This window comes from Stenella coeruleoalba (genome assembly GCF_951394435.1).
Source record: "Stenella coeruleoalba genome assembly, chromosome: 11".
Classification (NCBI taxonomy): Eukaryota; Metazoa; Chordata; class Mammalia; order Artiodactyla; family Delphinidae; genus Stenella; species Stenella coeruleoalba.
This window is the reverse complement of record NC_137157.1, coordinates 7,373,278-7,394,828: the sequence shown is the minus strand read 5'-3', so window position 1 is coordinate 7,394,828 and position 21,551 is coordinate 7,373,278. Positions and strand designations below refer to the sequence as shown.

Genomic DNA, 21,551 nt, shown 5'->3' with positions numbered 1-21,551 from the left:
TTGTCTGTGTTCAGACATGACTAAAGAGTGGTCTTGTTTTTTTCTTGATTATCACAGTTAGAGTGGTTTTGTCTGATGCTGACACTCTATGAAGTATTTTATGTTCAACAGGAGAACACCAAGGCTCAGCTATGAGTGTCAGGCCAGCTCCTAGCAACATCAGGCCTAACTGATAGAGCTGGGCCAGTTTCTAGCTGCCATGGGCTGCTTTTCTTTTTTTTTTTTTTACCAGCTTCCTATCCCTACCTTGATAGTTAGAGCCCTGGAAGAGAGGGCCCAATTGGCCAAACTTAGGTCACACCTCCACTCCTTGGCTGTCCTGGGCCTGTGAAAGAGTATCAGGTATAAGCCGGGGTAACATTTAACCAAGATACATTGTGTGGTATATTGAGTTCTTTTTTAAAAAAATTTATTTATTTTATTTATTTATTTTTGGCTGCACTGGGTCTTTGTTGCTGCGCACGGGCTTTCTCTAGTTGTGGTGAGCAGGGGCTACTGTTCGTTGCAGTGGGCATGCTGCTCCCTGCGGTGGTTTCTCTTGTTGCGGAGCACGGGCTCTAGGCACGCAGGCTTCAGTAGTTGTGGCATGCGGGCTCAGTAGTTGTGGCTCGCAGGCTTAGTTGCTCCGTGGCATGTGGATCTTCCAAGACCAGGGCTCAAACCTGTGTCCCCTGCACTGGCAGGCAGATTCTTAACCACTATGCCACCAGGGAAGTCCCTGGGTTCTTAAAGTAGAGAAATACTTCCCAACTGGTTGGTAAATAGGTGATGCCCTTCTACTGGGACCCCAGGGGCCACTTACCACCCAGGTATTAAAGGGTTAAGGCGTGGCCCATTCTGATTGGCTGATGACCCTGCCTGCTCTGTAATTCAATATTTTGAATATAACCTTTGGGTGAAAGTCTCCAGGGTAGCATTTATACTCCTACAAACAGTGATCTTGAGATGGGAAAGTAATCCCCTAACAAAAAATCAGGATATGTTGGGTGGTTAAACAAGAACACACATTCAATACAGTGTTCATTAAATGTTTGATATTGGATAGCCTGATGGACAAAAGGATGAAAGTATCAAATAGGAAGAAAGAAAGCAAGCAGACTGCAGTTTCCATCCCTCCATCATACACAGGGGAACTTAATCTCTCCATTCCAGAGGTCAGGATATTTAGAACAAGTTCTTCTTCCTCTTAATTCCTTTTGGGCAGTTCCCTGATGTTGCCCTCACCTGTACTGAGGGCATGTTATCCAGCCCTGATGCCAGGTGCAGCAGCTGGAGCTGAGGCTGCAGCATCAGGAGCCTTTGTGAGGTGGCCTTAGCGACGGGGGTGCTATGAGGCAGGGGCTACCCCGCCCTGAAGTGGCTGGGTCAGCCATACCAGTCCTGCCCTACAACTCCTGAACACCACCTGCCTGACCTAAGCTGTGTCATGTTGCTGCCCCTCCTGGGCGTCTGTGCCATGGTGGGGCCCCATTCCAGGGCCCTGAGTGGGAGCCAGTGCGGGGCCTGCTCTCCGAGAATCACAGCTGCAGGGACCCTCGGTGCTGCGGCAACCTGCTTGTCCTCTGCCTCTTTCTGATCTGACAGGTCCAGAACTACTGGCACCAGATCACCAGGACCCACTCCAGCATGAGGAAGGTCATCAAGGTGAGGGGATCCTACACACCTCCTTCCCTCAACACCATGATTGTCTCAGTCATTTGTTACAAGGACCCTGTTCTATGCCCTGTGTATCAGAGATGAACTCAGACTGGTCAGGAAGAGCATTATCTTGCCCCAAACCCAGCGGTCACCCTGGACTTCTCTCTCCCTCACTCCTCAGGATCAATCCACCTGCAAGTCCTATGGGCTCTACTTGCAACCCGTATCTCAAATCTGATCACTTCTTCTTCCTTTTTTTTTTTAAATTTATTTATTTACTTTGGCTGTTTTGGGTCTTCATTTCTGTGCGAGGGCTTTCTCTAGTTGTGGCAAGCGGGGGCCACTGTTCATCGCGGTGCGCAGGCCTCTCACTGTCACGGCCTCTCTTGTTGCGGAGCACAGGCTCCAGACACACAGGCTCAGTAGTTGTGGCTCACGGGCCCAGTTGCTCCGCGGCATGTGGGATCCTCCCAGACCAGGGCTCGAACCCGTGTCCCCTGCATTAGCAGGCAGATTCTTAACCACTGCGCCACCAGGGAAGCCCCGAATCTGATCACTTCTTAAAACTTCACTTCACCCTCCTGGGCAAAGCCACCCTCAGGGCTCACCTGGACTGTAGGTACTGCCTTCTGCCTGGTTCCTGCTTTCTCTCTCACCCAACCATCGTCAGTGCTCTATGCAGCCAACTGAATGAATTTCTTCTTTCTCTTTTTAAAAATGTTAACCCAGACTTCCCTGGTGGCGCAGTGGTTAAGAATCCGCCTGCCAATGCAGGGGACACGGGTTCGAGCCCTGGTCTGGGAAGATCCCACATGCCATGGAGCAACTAAACCTATGCACCACAACTACTGAGGCTGCACTCTAGAGCCCGCGAGCCACAACTACTGAGCCCGCGTGCTGCAACCACTGAAGCCTGCGCGCCTAGAGCCTGTATTCCACAACAACAGAAGCCACAATGATGAGAAGCCCATGCACTGCAACAAAGAGTAGCCCCCACTTGATGCAACTAGAGAAAGCCTGCATGCAGCAACGAAGACCCAACGCAGCCAAAAATAAATAAATAAATAAATTTATATTAAAAAATGTTAATCCAAGGGAATATACATATACAGATTATAAGTGTATAGATCAATGAATTTTTGCAAACTGAACACATCCAGGTGCAGCACTTGATTAAGAAACAGACCACTGGACTTCCCTGGTGGCGCAGTGGTTAAGAATCTGCCTGCCAAGGCAGGGGACATGGGTTCGAGCCCTGGTCCAGGAAGATCCCACATGCCGCAGAGCAACTAAGCCCGTGCGCCACAACTACTGAGCCTGTGCTCTAGAGCCCGTGAGCCAAAGCTACTGAGCCCACGTGCCACAACTACTGAAGCCCGCGCGCCTAGATCCTCTGCTCCACAGCAAGAGAAGCCACTGCAATGAAGAGTAGCCCCCGCTTGCCGCAACTAGAGAAAGCATGAGCGCAGCAACAAAGACCCAACACAGCCAAAAATAAATAAATAAAAATTTAAAAAAAAAAGAAGAATTTTTTTAAAAAAAGAAATAGACCACTACCAGCAGCCCAGAAGGTTGCAGACACAACTGTGCTGATTTCTAATAGCATAGACTAGTTTTGTCCGTATGGAATCATACAGTAAGTATTTTTTTTGCACCTGGCTTAAGCCTAACATTATGCTCATGAGCAAGAACCAACTTTAAAAAAAACAGATCACAGGACTTTGCCACTCAAGACTCTGCAATGGCTCTGATGGATACACTTCCAGTCAAACTCAGAATAAAATCCAACTCCTAACCACAACTCCAAGGCTCAGAATAATCTGCCCTGCATTCCTCTCTGACCTCATCTCCTAGCGCTGTCTTCATCACTCACTCATTCCATTCTGGCCACACAGGCCTCCTAGATGTTCTTATACAAATGACCCAGTTCCATCCTCAGGGCCTTTGCACTTAATGTCTCCTCTGCCTACAATGCTCTTTCCTCAGATGTCACTTGGTTTGTCCCTTGCTTCATTCAGGTCTCCATTCAAATGTCACCTCCTCTGAGAGGCCTTCTCTGACCAATATGTCTAAAGGAGCTAACCCCATTCCCACTCTGCTTTTATTTCCATTAGAACACTTTTCAAGGGGACTTCCCTGGCAGTCCAGTGATTAAGACTCCACGCTTCCACTGCAGGGGGCACGGGTTTGATCCCTGGTCTGAGAACTGAGATTCCTCATGCCATGCAGCGTGGCCAAAAAAACACAAACCAACAAAACACTTTTCAACACCTAACATTATTTGTATACTTAGTTATTGTGTCTTCCATGTCTAAAAGACAGCTCCCAACAAAGACGTTTTCTGTCTTGTTCATGCTGGTACCGCCAGCACCTAGAACAGTGCCTGGCCTGGAGCAAACTCTTTATCTTTCTTTCTTGAATGAATACTGTTTTCCCTAAGAGAACTGACTCCCCATTCCTGAGCCCCAGCATCCTCATCTGGATAATGGGGATTACAATCCTGATTTGAGGATTAGATGAGATAATGTGAATGCAAAATTTTGCTTCTCTGTTCTCACCTACAGGTGCCATCGCAGAAGGGGGCAGTGCCCTCCATGAGACATGACACTTGTTTTGGGCTGACCCCTGAATTCTCCTTCAGTCCTGGCCAGTTCAGGGGCCTGGATGCCCAACAATGGGCCCAAAATAAGAGAGGGGAATACTGGAGGAGCCACCAGGATTCATGGACCCAACATCTGCTTTCTAGTCAGCACCCAGGTCAAGGTTTACCTTGGGATGCCTACCCACCTTTGGAACACATCTTTTGCACCACCTCCTTTTTAAGCACCTGTATGCTAGCTCAGGACAGTTCTTGGGAAGCGTGGCAGGTACCCTGGTGTCGTAGTGATGACCAGACTCACCCGATTTTCAAGCCACTGCCCCCTGCCCTGGACACGTGCCAAGGGATGGAGCAGCTGTTGGTCCACTCCTCAGAAGAACTGGTACCACTGGAGCATATTGTCGACATGAGATGCCACCCCACCTCCATGGCCTCTTGCCCAAACCTCCCATCAGCCCAGAGGTTGCAGTTCTGTTCCAGAGAGTTCCTACCGGTTCCTTCCAACCAACAAGTGGGAATGCCCATCTGGAAGTCCTGGCGCTGCCCACGAGAGGCCTGGGCACCAGGGAGGGAAAGCCGGACACTAGGCAGAGAGGATAGTAGAGAGACCCATGCTCCAGGGTGGGTGAACCAGAGAGAGAGAAGAGGAGAGGATGCTTGGGAAATTCAGGCATCTGGAAGGCAACTCCCAATAAACTTTGGGATGGAGGACAAGGCAGAACCTAAGGTCCTGGAGTTGGGGAGACAGAGACTAGTAATAAGTAAAGCTGTTGGAGAGATCTTGACACCATGGTGGGAGAATCAAGACCAGGTGAGAGTTGAGAATAGAGCTGAAAGTCAGAAACTACGGAAGAGAAATCGGAGGGATGCTGGAGGTGAGAATCTTCCTGAAACTCAGGCACGAAGAGGAGAGAAACAGAAACAGTTAAGATGTAAAACTGATGCAGAGACCCAAACGCCAATGTGGGAGACCCAGGATAGGAGTAGGAATAAGGATGCTATAGAGACCCAGTCTTTTGAGAAGAATAAGAAAGAAGCCAGAGGAGAGGATGAAGGAGAGACCCAGGCCCAAGTGTTGAGGAAGCAGGGCCAGACTGGAACTGAGAATGGTGGGGAAACCCAGCTGCCAGGGTGGGGAAAACAAGACCAGATTAAAGGTGATACTAGTATAGAAATTCAGGCAGAAAAGAGGAGAAGAAAGGGCCAGGTTGGAGGTGAGAATGCTGTGCAAATTCAGATATCTGGGAGGGAGAACTTGGGGGAAGTGAAAAAAGAGGATGGCCTAGAGACCCAAGCCCTAGGGTGGGGAAAACAGGAATGCGTTCAAAGTGAGAATGTTACAGAGATCCAGACACCAGGGTGGGAGATGCAGGATCAAAACGGAAATGAGAAAGCTGGGAAGGTCCAAGCATTTAGGGTAGAGATCCAGAAACAACTAAGACATGAACTTCAAGTGGGGTGGGGAAATCAAGGCCTGAAAACAGGTGAGGATTCTGGGGAAAGCCAGATATCTAGAAGGAAGAACCTCAGGGAGATAAGAGAGGAGGATTGGGTGGTGATCCAGGCACGATTCTGGGGAGACCAGAAACTAGTAGCAAGTGAAATTGGCAGAGGATTCAAGATACCATGTTGGGAGAATCAGGACCAGATTGGAGGTGAACATAGAGCAGAAATTCAGGCACTGGAGAAGAGAGACCAGAGAAAGAACGGAGATGAAGATGGTGCAAATATCCTGGCGCCCGAGGCAGAGAACCAGAGACAATTAAGAGGTGTACCTCATGTAGAGACCCATCTACCAGGAAGGAGGAATCAGGAGCGGTTTGTTGATGAGAATAGTACAGACATCCAGGCAACAGGGAAGAGAAACCTGAGAGGCGTTAAAGGTGAACATGGTAAAGAGACTCAGGAACTTGGGGAAGAAAACCAGCATCAGTTAAACAGTGAAATTAATGGAAGGATTCTCATACTGAAGTGGAAAAATCAGGAACACATTAGAGGCAAGGATGGTGCAAATGCCCAGGCATCTGAGGCAGAGAACTGGGGAGAATTAGCAAGTAAAATTGATATAGAAACTCATTCAGCAGAATGGAAGAAAGAGGAGCAGATGGGAGGTGAGAATGGTGCAGAATTTCAAATCCAAGAGAAGAGAAACCTGAGAGGGACCACAGGTGATGATGATAAAGAGACCCAGGCTCCTGGAGGAGATTATCAGGGAGAGTTAAGAAGTGAAATCGATGTAGAGATCCAGATACAAGGGCAAGGCAGCCAGAATAAGGGTGAAGATGAGGACGCTGCAGAAATCCAGGATGTAGGGAGCCAGAGAAAGTGCAGAGCTGAGGATGCTGGAAGGCTTCGAGTACTAAGGGGAAGAAACAAGGGCCAAGTCAGAGGAAAGGATGCTGCTAAAGGCAATCTCCGAGTTGACTGTTCTGTGGGTGAGGGGCCCCCAGCCCTCACTGGCTCTGGATATGGGGCCATGGACCAGGAACAGGCTGTGGCCTCTGCTCCCTGCCCTGAGATGAAGGCTCTCCCCCACCAGAATGAACTCTTCCTGCTTGCCAGTGGGGAGGGAGAGCATTTGGCCAGCCAGAGCACGGCCACTGCCAGGAAGCACAGTGTCATTCCAGCCTCCTGGCAGGCCCAACCTAAACTCCAGAAAAGCCGACAAAGGGACAAAGGAGTGGTTCCAGGGAAGACCTCTGGCCTGACTCGACAGCTCTGCAACCCACAGTCTTTGGCTGCTGCCCTGGGCCTGCCCTCTGCCTGTCCCTCTGTCTCATGTGGCCAAGCCCCCCAAGCTGCCACAGCTCTGGTGGATTTTCCCACTGCCCTCACCATCCTGCCGAAGTGGCCAGTCCTCACGAAGTGCCAGCTACTGCTCCTGGAGTCCCTTATGCAGCGGAAGATTGCACACCTGAAGTGGGGCCTCCCCCAGCAGATCCTAGAATCCTACTTGCACTTTAACTTCTTAGCACCATGCCCACTGCCCCTTGAGGGGGTGAGGCTCCCTGGGTTACACAAAGCCTGTGAGCTGCAGGGGCAGCAGGAAGGGCATTGTGGGGCCCAGGGCCCCAGGCCAGGCCTTAAGTCCCCAGAGAGGTCCCAGAGCGTTCGGCGCCAAGAAAGGAAAAGCTCAAAACCTCCTACGCAGGCCAGAGCTCTGGAGAAGCGAAGACCACACCAGACAGAGCCAATGGGCATTTCTATCCATCCTGAAAAGCCTAAGAGGGTCAGACCACCAGGGGGCCTCAGAGAACGACAGGATGTCCAGAAAGAGGCTCCTCCTGGGGCCAAGCTCACTGCTCCCAGGAACCCCAGGCCTGCAGCAGAATCTAGTAGCTGGTGTGGCCAAGAAAGCGTCCAAGAACCCTCCAGTGAGAACAGCGGGAGCAGGAAAACGGTCAGGCCAGGGGTCTCCCAGATGGCAGAGAGGGCTCCCGGCAGAGCGAGGATCTCATACTCTGGGGCAGACCACTGGAGGAAGGAGCACGCATCTCAGGAGCCCCCCAGATTCAAATGTCAGCAGCCCACACACAGGAGAAGAGGAAGCCTGGAGCTGGAGGAAGGCAGAGGGGCTGGGCAGCAGCCTTCCTCCTGTCCCACAGACACCTTCAGCTCCAAAAGGAGTCTGCACTCTGCTGCAGCAAGGCTGAGCATGAGCTTTTTGAAGAGGATTTCCTGGTCCCCACACCTGGCCAAGCCCCAGCACTTAGCCCCCAACCTGAGTGTGAGGGATCCTGATCCTATCCTGCTTCCCGAAGTGGGTGACCCACATGCAAGGGAGGACAGCATCAGAGACCACGCTTCTTTGAAGAGGGACCTTCAGCCACCAGGTCACTGCGGTGCTGGGGTTGCTCTTCCCAAAACAGAAGAACTTGAGGAAATTGAGAACCCACATGGGGCCCCAAGGAATCCACCAGCCCCCCAAAAGTTTGGTCTTATGAAGCATTTGAGGGGTTTCCTGCTCCAGCATGGCTTTAGGAAGTAGGCAGTGGGTTCAGAATCCTCAAAACACGTCAGAGAAGGCAGGAGAGTGGTCTGCTTACTCCCAAAGGGCATGATAAAATAACCTCTAATAAAATTGGTTATTTGGGCCCTGTGGGGTTCTGATTTCTTTGGTACACGTTTTATGAGCGCCCCCCTTTGGCGGTCTGGGATACTTTGTGGGTGGGATAGAAGCTACTTCTACTCTATGGTTTTGAAGGTTCAGGGAATGTGGGTCAGCCCAATGCCATCTCCTGACACCTCCCCTCTCCAGTTCCTCAGAGGAGGGTTTACTGAAGTTTCTATCATAGTTCAGTCCTGTCCTATTCCAAGATAATTCTGATTGAGGTCGGATGCTCAAATAGCTTCAGCTGCTTGTGGGAGGGGTGGTGCTCTGCACCGGACACTATTATTCATGTCCTTTCAGTCACAAGGAAGGGAGCTGATCACTGAGTATCTGCCCTGCTGGGATTCTGCTGCCTGTGAACAGATTTCACGGAAAAACCATTTCCACCTCTTCAATTCTCAAGCACTGGCAACCCTAATCCTTGTTGTTTTCCCTCACCTCACCCTCCAGGACATCCTGGAGCTAATTGTTTTTTTCAATCAAGTCTGAAACTTCTTAGCTAAAAGGCATTATGTCTTGTGATACTTCTGTAGACAGCTTCAGCAGGTTGAAGCAGATTCACAGAACTCAAATTTAATTCAGAAAATTCAATTCAGGTTTTCTCCTCCTCTCTCCTTTATCCTCCCCCACTTCTTTCCTTTCTCCCTTCCTTTCTTCTCTTTCATTTAGCTTTCCTATTTTTAAATTCATTGTCAAACCCATACATGCTCATTAAAGAGAGTTTAGAAAATTCAAAAAAGGGAAAAACAATCCATAATCCCATCACCCAGTTAATGTTTTGATGTTTTTCTTCCTATGTGTTGCCTATCACTACCACGGCACTTATACTGGGGTTGGCAGGCTCTAAGAAGGCTCCCGATGCTCCCTACCTTCTGGTATTCATGCCCTGTGTATTCTCCCCTCCTCGAGTGTGGATTGGATCCAGCGACTCACTTCCAACGAATAGGATACAGCAGAAATGATGGAATGTCACTTCCGAGAACAGGTTAAAAGGCTGTAGCTTCCATCTTGGGTACCTTCTCTCAATTCTCTTGCTTGTTCCCTGAGGGAAGCTGTCCTCCATTTTGTGCACTGCCTTATGGAAAGGCACATGTGGCAAGGAACTGAGGCGGCCGTTGGATAACAGCCCTCAAGAAAGTGAGGCCCTCAGTCCGGCAGCCTTTGAGGAAATGAATCCTGCCACCAATCATTTGCATGAACTTGGAAGCAGATCCTTTGGCCCTAGTGAGCCTTGAGATGAGTACAACCTCAGGAGAGACTTTGAGCCAGGGTCACCTTGCTAAGCCATGCCTGGATTCCTGATCCACAGAAACTATGAGATAATAAATGTTTGTTGTTTTAAGCTGCTAAATATTGGGGTGTGTTAGTTTTCTATGGCGACTGTAACAAATTGCCACAAACTTGGTGGCTTAAAACAACTGAAATTTATTCTCTCTGTTCTGGAGGCCGGAAGTCTGAATGAAATCAAGATGTCAGCAGGGCTACACTGCTACCAAAGGCTCTAGAGGGCAATCCATTCCTTGTCTCTTCCAGCTTCTGGTGGCTGCAGGCATTTGTTGGCTTGTGGCACCATCACTCCAATCTCTGCCTCCGTGGTCACAGTGCCTCCTCCTTTACTCTGTGTGCCTCTTCTCAAGACAGTTATCATTGGATTTAGGGCCCACTGGATACTCTGGATGATATCTTCATTTCAAGATCCTTAATTACAACTGTAAAGATCCTTTGGAAAAAAGGTAATTTACAGGTTGTGGGGATTTTTGACGTTACATTAGTTTGCTCCAGCTGCTATAACAAAATAATACAGCATGGGTGGCTTAAACAACAGAAGTTTATTTTCTCATAGTTCTATAGGCTAGAAGTTCAAGATCAAGGTTTTGGCTAATTTGGTTTCTGGTGAGAGCTCTCTTCCTGGCTTAGAGATGGTCACCTTTTCACTATGTCCTCACACGGCCTTTCCTCAATGCCTGTACATAAAGAGAGAGATAGATCTTTCTCTCTTCCTCTTTTTATAAGGCCTCCAATCCTATTGGATTAGGGTGTCACCCTTATGACTTCATTTAAACTTAATTACCCCCTTAAAGGCCCTATCTCCAAATACAGTCACATTAGGGGTTAGGACTTCAACATCTGAATCTGGGGGACACAATTCAGTCCACAGCAGACATGGAGGTGTCTTTTTGAGGGTCACCATTCAATCCATTACATGGATTGTTATGCAGCAATAGATAACTAACACAAATGTACCCAACTGTAATAATTTGTTTCTCTTTCTCCTTGACTAGTTCTAGTTCCTTGAGCACAGGGACTGTCTCTTGCTCACTTTTGAATCCTCTAGATCATAGCGGAGTTCCTGGCTCCAAATTTTGTCTAAAAGAATACATAATTTGTTGACATTAAAAATGTAAACATAGAATAATGTTTAATTATATGGAAGATGTACATGATATATTTTTTCTGAGAAAAGTTTACACACCTTTGTATGTTGCTGTTGTAAAAAGGTATAGAAAAAGACTAGAAGAAAATACATCAAAATATTTTTTTCTTCTATTTTCTTCACTGAACATATATTACTGCTATAATATAATTTAATGGTGTTGAATAAATGTTTGCTTATTTATTTTACATACTTATGTATATAATTCTGCATCTTTTGTACACTTAGCATTTTAACGAGGATTTTTCCATGTTAAATCTACTTTTCTCAAGAATCAGTTCATAATACTACATTAAAAATAAACCATTGTTTTCCAAATTATTTTGCATGGAAATCACTTTTTCTACTCTGTCACACTGCTTCTGAATGTAGAAAACATCTCTTGAACTTATCTCCTTTAACACTAACCGGTTGCTGGGCACTTTGGTGCTAATTAAATCCTTGTAGATTGACGGGTTTTGTTAATACACTTAACAACAAACTATTTTTTCTTCTTCAGTATACCTTCTGCGCTCACAAAATCGCAAGTACTGTGCAGCCCTCTGTGAGACGATATTTTAAGGGGACCATCTTAGAATCTCTGAAAGAAAGGTGTCACCTTAGATTGTTTGAAAGGTGCCACGTAAATTTAAAACAATAGAGCTGATAGTTTTTCGATAAGAATCCCTGAGATCGTTTACTTTTTAAATACCAGAAATAGATTGTTTCCTTTTCTTACTTTTTCAAGGATAATAACAGCGTCTTTATAAATGCTTTTCAACCTTCGGCGTGGTAAAGCCGAATTCCTGCAGGCTCCAAGAGCAAACAGCTTGAGGCTTAGAGGTAACGCTCTTCCGACTCCTGAGGCGCGTCACCCGCCCACAGGGGCCGCTGCTCTCCTGAGACTGGCTGGCATTCGGTTCGCGCACGCGCATTACCCTTCTCCCCACGCGTCCGTGTCGAGCTCTGCCAAGTGCGCCTGCGCATGAACTGCGCGGGAAAAGGTGCTGCCGTGGTAGAACGCAAGCGGAGAGATGTCTGTGAGGGAGCCAGCGGCAGGCCTTCCCAGGCCCGGGAGGGACGAAGAGGCAGCGCTGCTCTTTGAGAGGGCCCATTACCGGCACGACCCGCGCTGGCTGCTGCCCGTGCCCCCACGCCTCTGCCTGGCCTGCGCGCTGGAGCTGCTGCCAGAGCCTAGCGTATCGGTGCGAACTGGCATTTCCCTCACCAACCGGGCGGGAGCAACTCCCTTCAACCGAGCGCACCTTCCCCGAAACTAAGCCGGGCCCACCCGCCTCATTAAATCTAGCCCCTAAACAGGCCCACCCCCTTACCGGCCACGGCGGCCTACCCCGCAGACCGCTCAGCATCCCCTTCCCCAAGGAGGCCCAGACCCTGGCCCTGCGCCTCAAGTGGGCCTACCCTGTCCGCACTAAACCCGGGGCTCCCAGGGCCCCCAGCCTAGACTCACTGGCGCGCGTTCCCACCTTCCCGTAAGCCCTTCTCTCAGCTGCCCTCCCTTTGCCGACCCTCTCACCACTTCTCCAGGGTTTAGCCTTCACTCAGGCTCCCTCCCGCTTGAGTCCCCGCTCAGCCTGAGGGCAAGGTGCGCGCACCCTGGGGGCTTATTCCTTCGCTTTCTGACTGTGCGAATGGGAGGAGGGGGCTCCTTGGGCTCAGTGGCGGCAGGACGAGTGGAAGTTACCGCCCAGCAGGAGTGGGGTGAGGGGAAGAGCTTTCTGACAGGCAGAGCTGGCTGAAGCGTGGCCTGCCTGTTCCTTCAATGCCTACCCACCTTCGCAGTGAGTTTTTTGTCCGTGGAGACCTCCAAGAAGAGTTTGGGAGATGACTGTTCTCTCAGAGTCACAGGGCTGGAATTGTTGCCGTGGGTGGGTGGGGGATGAGCTAGATCAGCGGTTCTCAAATTTTTGCTCTAGGGATGGCTTTACACTTTTTAAAAAACTATTTATTTATTTATTTTTGGCTGTGTTGGGTCTTCGCTGCTACCGGGCTTTCTCTAGTTGCGGCCAAGGGGGGCTACTCTTCGTCGCAGTGCGCGGGCTTCTCATTGCAGTGGCTTCTCTTGTTGGGAGCACGGGCTCTAGGCACGCGGGCTCAATAGTTGTGGCCTGTGGGCTCGGTAGTTGTGGCTCGCGGGCTCTAGAGCGCAGGCTCAGTCGTTGTGGCACACGGGCTTAGTTGCTACGCGGCATGTGGGATCTTCCCCGACCAGGGATTGAACCTTTGTCCCCTCCATTGGCAGACAGATTCTCAACCATTGTGCCATCAGGGAAGTCTGGCTTTACACTTTTTAAAAGTGTTGAGGACCCCCAAAGAGCTTTTGTTTATTTACTGTATTAAAAATAACAGAAGTTTAAAGGATTCATTTAAAAATAATAGTAGGGCTTCCCTGGTGGTGCAGTAGTTGAGAATCCACCTGCCAATGTAGGGAACACGGGTTCGATCCCTGGTCTGGGAAGATCCCACATGCTGTGAAGTAACTAAGCCTGTGTGCCACAACTAGTGAGCCTGTGTGTCACAACTACTGAAGCCCGCATGCCTAGAGCCCGTGCTCCACAACAAGAGAAGCCACCGCAATGAGAAGCCCGTGCACCGCAGAAAAGACCCAACACAGCCAAAAATAAATAAATTTATAAAAATAATAGTCCATTACATATTAATATAATTCTTTTTATTTTGGCAAAATATAGGTATTGATAACACACAATTTACTATTTTAGTGAACAGTTCTGTGGCATAAATGATTTTAAAAATAACTATTTTCAAAGCAAAAAAGAGTGTAAGGAATATCTTTGTTTTACATTTTTGCAAATCTTTTTAATGTCTGGCTTAATAGAGGACAGCTGGGTTCTCATATATTTCTGCATTTTATCTGTTGTGACATGCCTCCTTTGAAAAATACTGTACACTTGTAAGAGAATAAGTGGAAAAGGCAAATAGCATCTTAGTATTATACAGAAATAATTTTGATCTTGTGGATCCCCTGAAAGTGTTCTGGGCACCCTCAGGGATCCAAAGACAGCTCTGAGAACCGCTGGGCTAGCTGGTAACATCTGCAATATCACTGAGGCTAGAGTTCTGAGGCTGCCATTGTTGGACAGTGAGACATAGAGATGAATAAGACAATGAGGTAGGGAAGAAAATAAGAGATTGCATTCCTGGGAATCTAGAAGGTGGACATATTTGTGGTCAAGTGCTGTGTGGGTTAAGGAGTGAAATTAGGAAAGGTTCTTTAGAGGAGGAAGCATTTGAATTACGCTTGAGAAGATGGGTGAGATTTGGGCTAGAGGAAATGGGGGAGCTTTTTCCAGGAGGCAAGGATTAGCAAGGATGAGTTTGGGAGGTAATCAGAATGTATTTGAAGGGCAGTTGAGGGAGATGAGATTGGAGAGCCACGGTTGAGATCAGTTCCTTTAAGAGTTTGAATGCAAGCTAAGGAGCTTGGATTTAATCTGTCAGGTGAAGGGACGTCATGGAAAATTTTTGAGTAACTCATTTAGATCACTAGCTTAATGCATTATGTGGGAGGAATTGGTGAAGGAGAACAGGAGATTTACACAGTTTAGAGGCAATAAGAGATGCAACTTCTCCACCTTTTATTGAACACACTTTTCTTAGCTTCAGTTTTCACCAGTCGAAGGGGTGATGTAGTCAGTTGTACCCATGTTCCAGTTCTGTCCTCGGTGCACACCCCTTTTTTGACCTAAGTTTTGCTATTGTCTTGAGTACTTTGCACAGCTGCTACACAGTTCCCTGTATAGGGAGGTGAATTGAGTGTGAAGATTTATATCTACATTGAAAGGAAGAATGAATTTTTCTCTACCTACCTCGGTGAGGCTCATGAATGGTCCCCAGTATCACTCTCACAGACTGTGGAAAGAGCCCTGACCTCGGACAACACCTGGTTGGATACTTAGATTTGAGTCCTTGGAAAGGTGCCTGAGCCTCAGTTTTCTCATCTCCAAAATGGCGATAATAATATCTGTTTTTGCTTGCTTTACCAACTCATTAGGCTTAAATGAGCTAGTTGACAAATGAGTGATTTGTGAACAGTAAAGTGCTATGTAAATATACTTTATTAGGAACCTTCACTCTTGTATAATCCTTTGTTTGAACACATGGATTCCTGTATGTAAATGATGCCCTTTTTCATGCTCCATAGTTTAGATGATTCTACCAGTATTATCTTGTAATTATATTTGGAAATTACACTTGTTTGGGTTCAGAATGGCTGAGACTTGGTTGCTATTGAATATTTTTCTTCATCTGCTCCAAGTTGGTGCGCAAGAAGCACGTGCTGTCCGGCTTCCGAGATGCTCTCATGAGGCATGCCTCCCTGGTCATGCAGCTGGTGGCTCAGGATCAGAGAGTCTGTATCCACTTCATAAGCATGCTTTTCGGTGAGATTGAAAGGAAAACTTGGCATGAATTTTGCATGTATACCTTGTACATTTGCTTTTGGGGTCTTGGAGAAATGGTCTTGAAACCATAGTTTAGACTTTTTGCGATATAACAGTTTAACTTACTAGTAAGTTGTTTTGTCATAATAATGAAGAAATTGTCCCCTTTCTAAGATACACGATGCATTGTATGGTAACTGGCTTTACCACAGCTCAGAGGTTAGTAAAAGTGTGAAGATGAATGTAGGAAATGTGTGATCTTTCAAAAAGTCCAGTCTCTGTGGTCTTTGAACAGGATTAGGAGTCAGATCTGGAGTCTGCTGATCTGAGTGTGACCCTGATTGAGTTACTTCTTCTCTTCTGTACCTTAGTTTCTTCATGTGTAAAATGAGATGGATTAAAAGGTCCCTTCTTTTTTTTTTTTTTTTCCCCCGGTACATGGGCCTCTCACTGTTGTGGCCTCTCCCGTTGCGGAGCACAGGCTCCGGACGCGCAGGCTCAGCGGCCATGGCTTACGGGCCCAGCCGCTCCGCAGCATGTGGGATCTTCCCGGACCGGGGCACGAACCCGTGTCCCCTGCATCGGCAGGTGGACTCTCAACCACTGCGCCAGCAGGGAAGCCCAAAAGGTCCCTTCTTTTAATACAATTATAATGTCCTATGGAATGAGCCCTTTTAGGGAGGAAGGGAGCTAACTCGAATTGGGTGCTTTTCTCTGCCGGAGGCTTTTCAGGCTTTTAACTGCCAGGGCAGTCTTTTAAGGGAGAGAGGATGATCTCCAAGGCTCAGGGAGGTCTTAGCTAACAGCTGGCAGAACTGGAATTTTACTCCAGGTCTGTTAGAGACTCCAGAACACACAGTTTTTGTGCTGTGCCATACTGACTATTTTTATCCTCTTAAAGCCAGAGTGGGTTACTGAAAATCTAGGGTTTGGTGCTGAGGATAGATTTTAGCTGGGACATTGCTTAAAGCTGCTGTTAGTCTTAGAATTCACAGTGTGCCTTTCTGGATTTGTTTGTCTTTTATCTGTTAACCATCCCCCTCTTACCTCCTTCTGCTCCAAGGACTGTTATGCAATGTGGAGGATGGGAGTATAACAGACCTCTGTATTGAAGGTAAGATTAAACTGTGTGTACCTAGCATTTGAAGCCGGGGATATTAGCCTGAATTGCAGCTTTGATTATTTGAGACCTTGATGAAATGTTCCATTTTAGAGACAGATAAAGAAAATTCAATTATCAATCATTAATTTTGCATTTCTTTCTTGGACACCTACTCTGTGCCACGTACTGTATCAGACACTAGCGTTGTATCTGACATGGTCCCTATCCTGTAAGAGTTTACAATCTGGAAGAGAGATTGTCTGGTAAATAACAAGGGCTGATGAGTGCTGTTACAGAGACATGTACAAAACTCTGTTTTTGTTACATTCATATTGGTTGGTTGGAAGTTGTCTGCACATAGGCGGTGGAAGTGCCTGGGTTTACCTATAAAGGACTCAAGAAGAAGGAAGACAAGAGCATTGGGATGAGAGGATTCTTTTCTTTTTTTTCCTTTTTTTAATAAACTTATCCATTTCATTTTATGTTATTTTTGGCTGCGTTGGGTCTTCGCCATAGCGCGCAGCCTTCTCATTGTGGTGGCCTCTCCCATTGTGGAGCATGGACTCCAGGCACGCGGGATCAGCAGTTGTGGCACGTGGGCTCTAGAGTGCAGGCTCAGTAGCCGTGGCTTACGGGCTTAGTTGCTCTACAGCATGCGGGCTCTTCCTGGACCAGGGTTCAAACCCATGTCCCCTGCGTTGGCAGGCGGACTCCCAACCACTGCGCCACTAGGGAAGTCCCTGAGATGCGAGGATTCTTGCCGAAAGAGCAAGAACTGTATCAGTTAGGTTATAGTCACGAAACATAAACCACACAAGTTATTTGAACAGAAAAAAACTTTAAAGAATTATTGACTAGGTTACTGAAGGCAAAAGTGAACCAAGTTTCACTGAGGTAGCAATTTTTGAAAACAGCTTCCACCCCTAGGGATAGGGAAACAAAGGGAGAGGTTGGAATTATTAAGACTTACAAGTTTGGAGGAAGGACCCCATACATGAAACACAAATCTCTGAGGAGAGGATGCTGCTTGGCTGCTGCTGGGTCCATGACTATCCAGACATGCAGTTAGCAGCTGTAACTGCTAGCAGCTGTGACAGATAAATCAATATGATCTGTATGTACTTTTGCCCATCTCTCAGTCTAGAGAATGTGGACAAACAGATGTACCCCTCGAAGGTCCGACAACTGGCAGAGGTGGGGAGATTTCCCTTCACCATTTTCCTCAAGACCACTCTTGAGTGGGGCTATAATCCTAAAGCCATCTGCTCCTGGTTGGTACCAGCATAGCTTGCAGAACCCTCATCAGATCCCAGGAACTTCACTGAGGTGGTGGATACTAGATGGAGATTGCAAAGCTAGAGGGAGAAGGACTTGCTCCTTCCTTACTGTTTCCTGTTTGCTTCCTGTCTTCCTGTTTCTGTGAGTGTTGTCCTAGAATGCTTCTTTACCCTGGAGGTGGCAGAGCCTTCCCTCAGCAGCAGCCAGATCTAGTCTGCAGCTTTCCCCAGACTTGTAGAGCCAGCCTCTTCTTTACTCCTCCTCAAAGACACCAGCAGAAGTATCACAAACAATTGTATAGAAGGGCGGGTTTGGGGTTGAGTGATAATATTATCGCCAATTATTGGCACAGGAACTAACTCCTAATTCTGTTTTTTTCATATATGAAGTAGCAAATTCTGAGGAAGGAAAAAGGTAGAAATAACATAGTAGTTTTCAACCTTGGCTTCACAATAGACTTACCTGGGAAACTAAAAAAGTATCCAGATGCTTAGACCCTTTATCTAGAGATTCTGATTTAATTGGTCTGGGGTGGGACTTGGGTGTTAGTTTTTTTTTTCTTTTTTTAAGCTTCCTAGGTGATTCTAATGTACAGCCTAGTTGTCAACCATTGATTAAAAACAGCGAAGAATGGGGGAGATAGAAAAGACTAATGCCGATTACCACAAGCAAATGACTTTGATTAGAAGGACTATGAAAAGTGAACTGTGGGCCATGGGTTGTCTTCTGATTAGTAATGTTATTGTGTCTTCTCAGTCCTTATCCAGCTTACAACTCAGCTGAAGTTGGAGCAGACCATTCATTGCCTGCTGTATGAGTGTCACAAAGAGGTCAGTAAAGTAGCTGTTGGTTCTTGAGTACCCCTCAGAATCCTCAGATGTCAGAGCTGGGTCAACCCTTCTTTGGATAGATGGGGAGATTGAAATCCAGAGAGGAAAAGGGACTTGCCTGAGGTCACTGAGTCAGTGGCAGAGCCAGAGCTAGGGCCTGGGTCTTCTGCTCCAGTACTCTTTGTAGCTTCTTTCCTTCCCTTTTCAGTCTCCCAAATGCTGCCTCCATGTGCTGAAGTCCATTTTCTGGCGTAATCATCCATGGCCATTCTCTATATCCTCCTAAATATAATACAGATTTCCTTGATGAATTTATTAAGGAAGTATGTTCACTATTAAGGAAATATGTTCACTAACTGCTCTCTTGCCTTAGTATTTTTGTTTGGTTTATTTTATACTGAAGGCATTTGCTTTTATCAGCATCTAAGGTAAACACTGAGAAGGTATATTTAACCAGCTTTCTTCAATGTAGCCATAGATATCAGTTAAACAAGCAGCTTCTGCATTGTGTTTAAGATTTAGGAATAATATCAGAGTCACTTTTTTTTTTTTTTTTTTGCAAAAGGAAGACAAATGTTCATTTAACACCATCAAGAGCAACATTTAATTAGAAATAATGTTAAATAATCATGTCATTATAATTACTCTGCATGTGGTTAACATATGATTGAATTTATAATTATATATATCAACATTTATCATTATGATTATGCCACTTAACATTTTGAGCACTTTCTATATGCTAGGCACTATGTTGGTGCTTTACATGCACTATCTCATTTAGTCCTCCCAACAACCCTATGAAGTTGGTCCTAGTATTAATTCCCACCAGAAGAGTTAGGAATCTTACTTAAGGTACTACAGCTAGTCAGTAGAAAAGGTGAAATATTTACTATTGACTCTGCCTGTAAAGCATCAAGCATAGTACCTGACAAATAGAGGGTTCAGTGATAATATAACAATAATGATGATGATAACCAATTTTTTTTTGCAATGAACTAGAATTCCATCTTTATGATGTTCCCAAATTTCACCTCCCAGTTTCTGGCTCCATAGGAGGCAAAATATGCTCATTTTAATTTAGTTTAACAAACATGTACTGAGCTAGGTACTGAGGACACTGAGAGGAATCTGACTCAGTCCCTTTCCTTCGGGACTTCCCAGTCCAATAGGGGATATAGACACTTAGCTAAAGAGGCTGATTACTGACTGTGGTGAGAGACACATGCAGTACAGGGTTTGGTGTGGATAGGGCAAGATGAATTTTGGTGGGAGATCTGTCCTGATCCTAATTTATAGAGCAGAGTATGTTCACTCTCTGTAGCTGTGTAACATGCCCTCCATGCGAGGCAGCCTGGCCACCCTGACCCTTCTCGGCAAGTTGGTGGATGCGATCCCTGCTCTGGCAGACAAGCTTGTGATGGAGCACAGTGAGTGACCTCTGGGGAAGAGCTACCACTACCCTTTCACCTGTTTTGATCACACTTCCATCTGGGTGGTCCATTCACTGTGTACATCTGGGAAATCATTACTTTCCTTCTCTAGGCTTTAGTTTCCCCATCTGCAAAATCTGCTCTATGTTGGCCAATTGGAAAAAAAGTGTTTCTCAACTCTGGTCTTGGGCTCCTTCAATTCATTTTGTTAACACAAAAGAATTAAGTACCTACTATGAGCCTTCCTTTCAGGTGAGAGGAAGAATTAATTCTGGAATATAGAAGCACTTTTTTTCTATCAGTAAAAGCAGATAAATATCTCACAGAGTATTTATCCAAGGGTAAATCACTTAACTTCTCTAAGCCTTGGTTTTCCCTTTTGATTAAGTTCCCAGAAATCATGTATTGTGGGGCATTGTAGGGGATTACCATCACTATTCCATTCAGGGCAATAGTTTGGAGTGTCGTCTAGCAGTTGACATTGTGAGGTTCCCCTGGCCCCTTGGTTGTTTTCTGGATAGGTGACCTGATGGAACATCTGTTGAGAGGTTTAGTATACCCCAGTGAGGGGGTGCAAGCTTCTGTCTGCTACCTTTATGGGAAGCTGTACTCCTCACCAGTTGCAGCCGAGATGCTTTTGGGCCATTTCCGGGAGAAACTGTGTCCTCTCTTCCTTTCTACCATGGATGGTGCCCAGACAAAGGAGCTAAAGATCAACTGCTTGGGTAAGACATGGGACTGGAGAGAAAAGAGGAAGCTTTTGAGGTTTTGCTTGAGGATTTGAGATATTGGCTCACTAGTGGTGGGGAGGTTTGCTGCTTTGCAACGGATAGAAGCTGTGGGTTTGGGAGATAAGAGGCACAGACTGTGAAAGATGCCTAATGTTGGGTGTGGTATCCTAAGAACGTCATCTTTGGAAGGAGAAGAGGAAGAAGAGTGGGACAGCAATTTTTTTGCCTCTGGTCTTTACTGCATGCCCTGGTGCATCCTGTACTTGCTGTCAAATTAATCTTCACACTGCATAGCTTGCATCCTGTCAGTCTTCTATTTGGAAAATCATCTATGGCTCCCTCTGGCCTCCAGAGTGAAGTCCAAGTTTCTCTGCTTGTTATTTGAAGCTCAGTGTACCCTTTCAGCCTCTCCTGTTACTTCCTTACATAAATACACGAGATCTACTAAATGCTTTTGAGCAGGGAGCTTTTGTATTTTGGATAGAGCAAATGGGCACTGTGATTGGTGACTGGGTGAGGACCTGTTTCAGAGCAGGAGCTACAGGGAAAAGCATAGTCTGTGGGTAACAACAATTTCTTTTCACAGTTTGGGCCAAGAGCTCTGTTATGACTAGTTCAGCCACACATAGAGAGTGTTCATTCTGAGCCAGCCCTGTTCTGGGCTCTGGGGTCATAAAGATGATCAAACCCAGGCTCTCATCTGTGGGAGTTCATAGCCCAATGTGGAGGACAGATGTGATCAGAGTCCATTGTGGTACATGCTTTCGTGGAGATTGCAAAGAAAAAGGTGGGATTCTATTCAGCCTAGTACTTGAAGTCCTAGCCAGAACAATTAGGCAAGAGAAAGAAATAAGAGACAGAAGTAAAGGAAGGAAGAAGTAAAATTGACTCTGTTTTCAGATGACATTACCTTATATATAGAAACCCCTAAAAACTACACTAAAAACTGTTAAAACTAATAAATGAATTCAGTAAAATTGTAGGATACAAAATCA

The 21,551-nt window shown here is 46.5% G+C and overlaps 1 protein-coding gene across 1 annotated transcript in view; it reads left to right on the top strand.

Annotated features, from left to right (window-relative positions):
- Positions 1 to 11,795: 11,795 nt before the first annotated feature.
- Positions 11,796 to 21,551, top strand: part of MEI1 (meiotic double-stranded break formation protein 1) — a gene marked incomplete at its 5' end in the record, with an annotated part of 65,116 nt that continues 55,360 nt past the window's right edge. Inside the window, 6 exons of the mRNA XM_079936272.1 lie at positions 11,796 to 11,966; positions 15,059 to 15,182; positions 16,246 to 16,296; positions 18,319 to 18,392; positions 19,717 to 19,822; positions 20,347 to 20,550. Coding sequence (XP_079792398.1) covers positions 11,796 to 11,966; positions 15,059 to 15,182; positions 16,246 to 16,296; positions 18,319 to 18,392; positions 19,717 to 19,822; positions 20,347 to 20,550 — 730 coding nt within the window. The remainder of the gene's footprint in view (positions 11,967 to 15,058; positions 15,183 to 16,245; positions 16,297 to 18,318; positions 18,393 to 19,716; positions 19,823 to 20,346; positions 20,551 to 21,551) is intronic.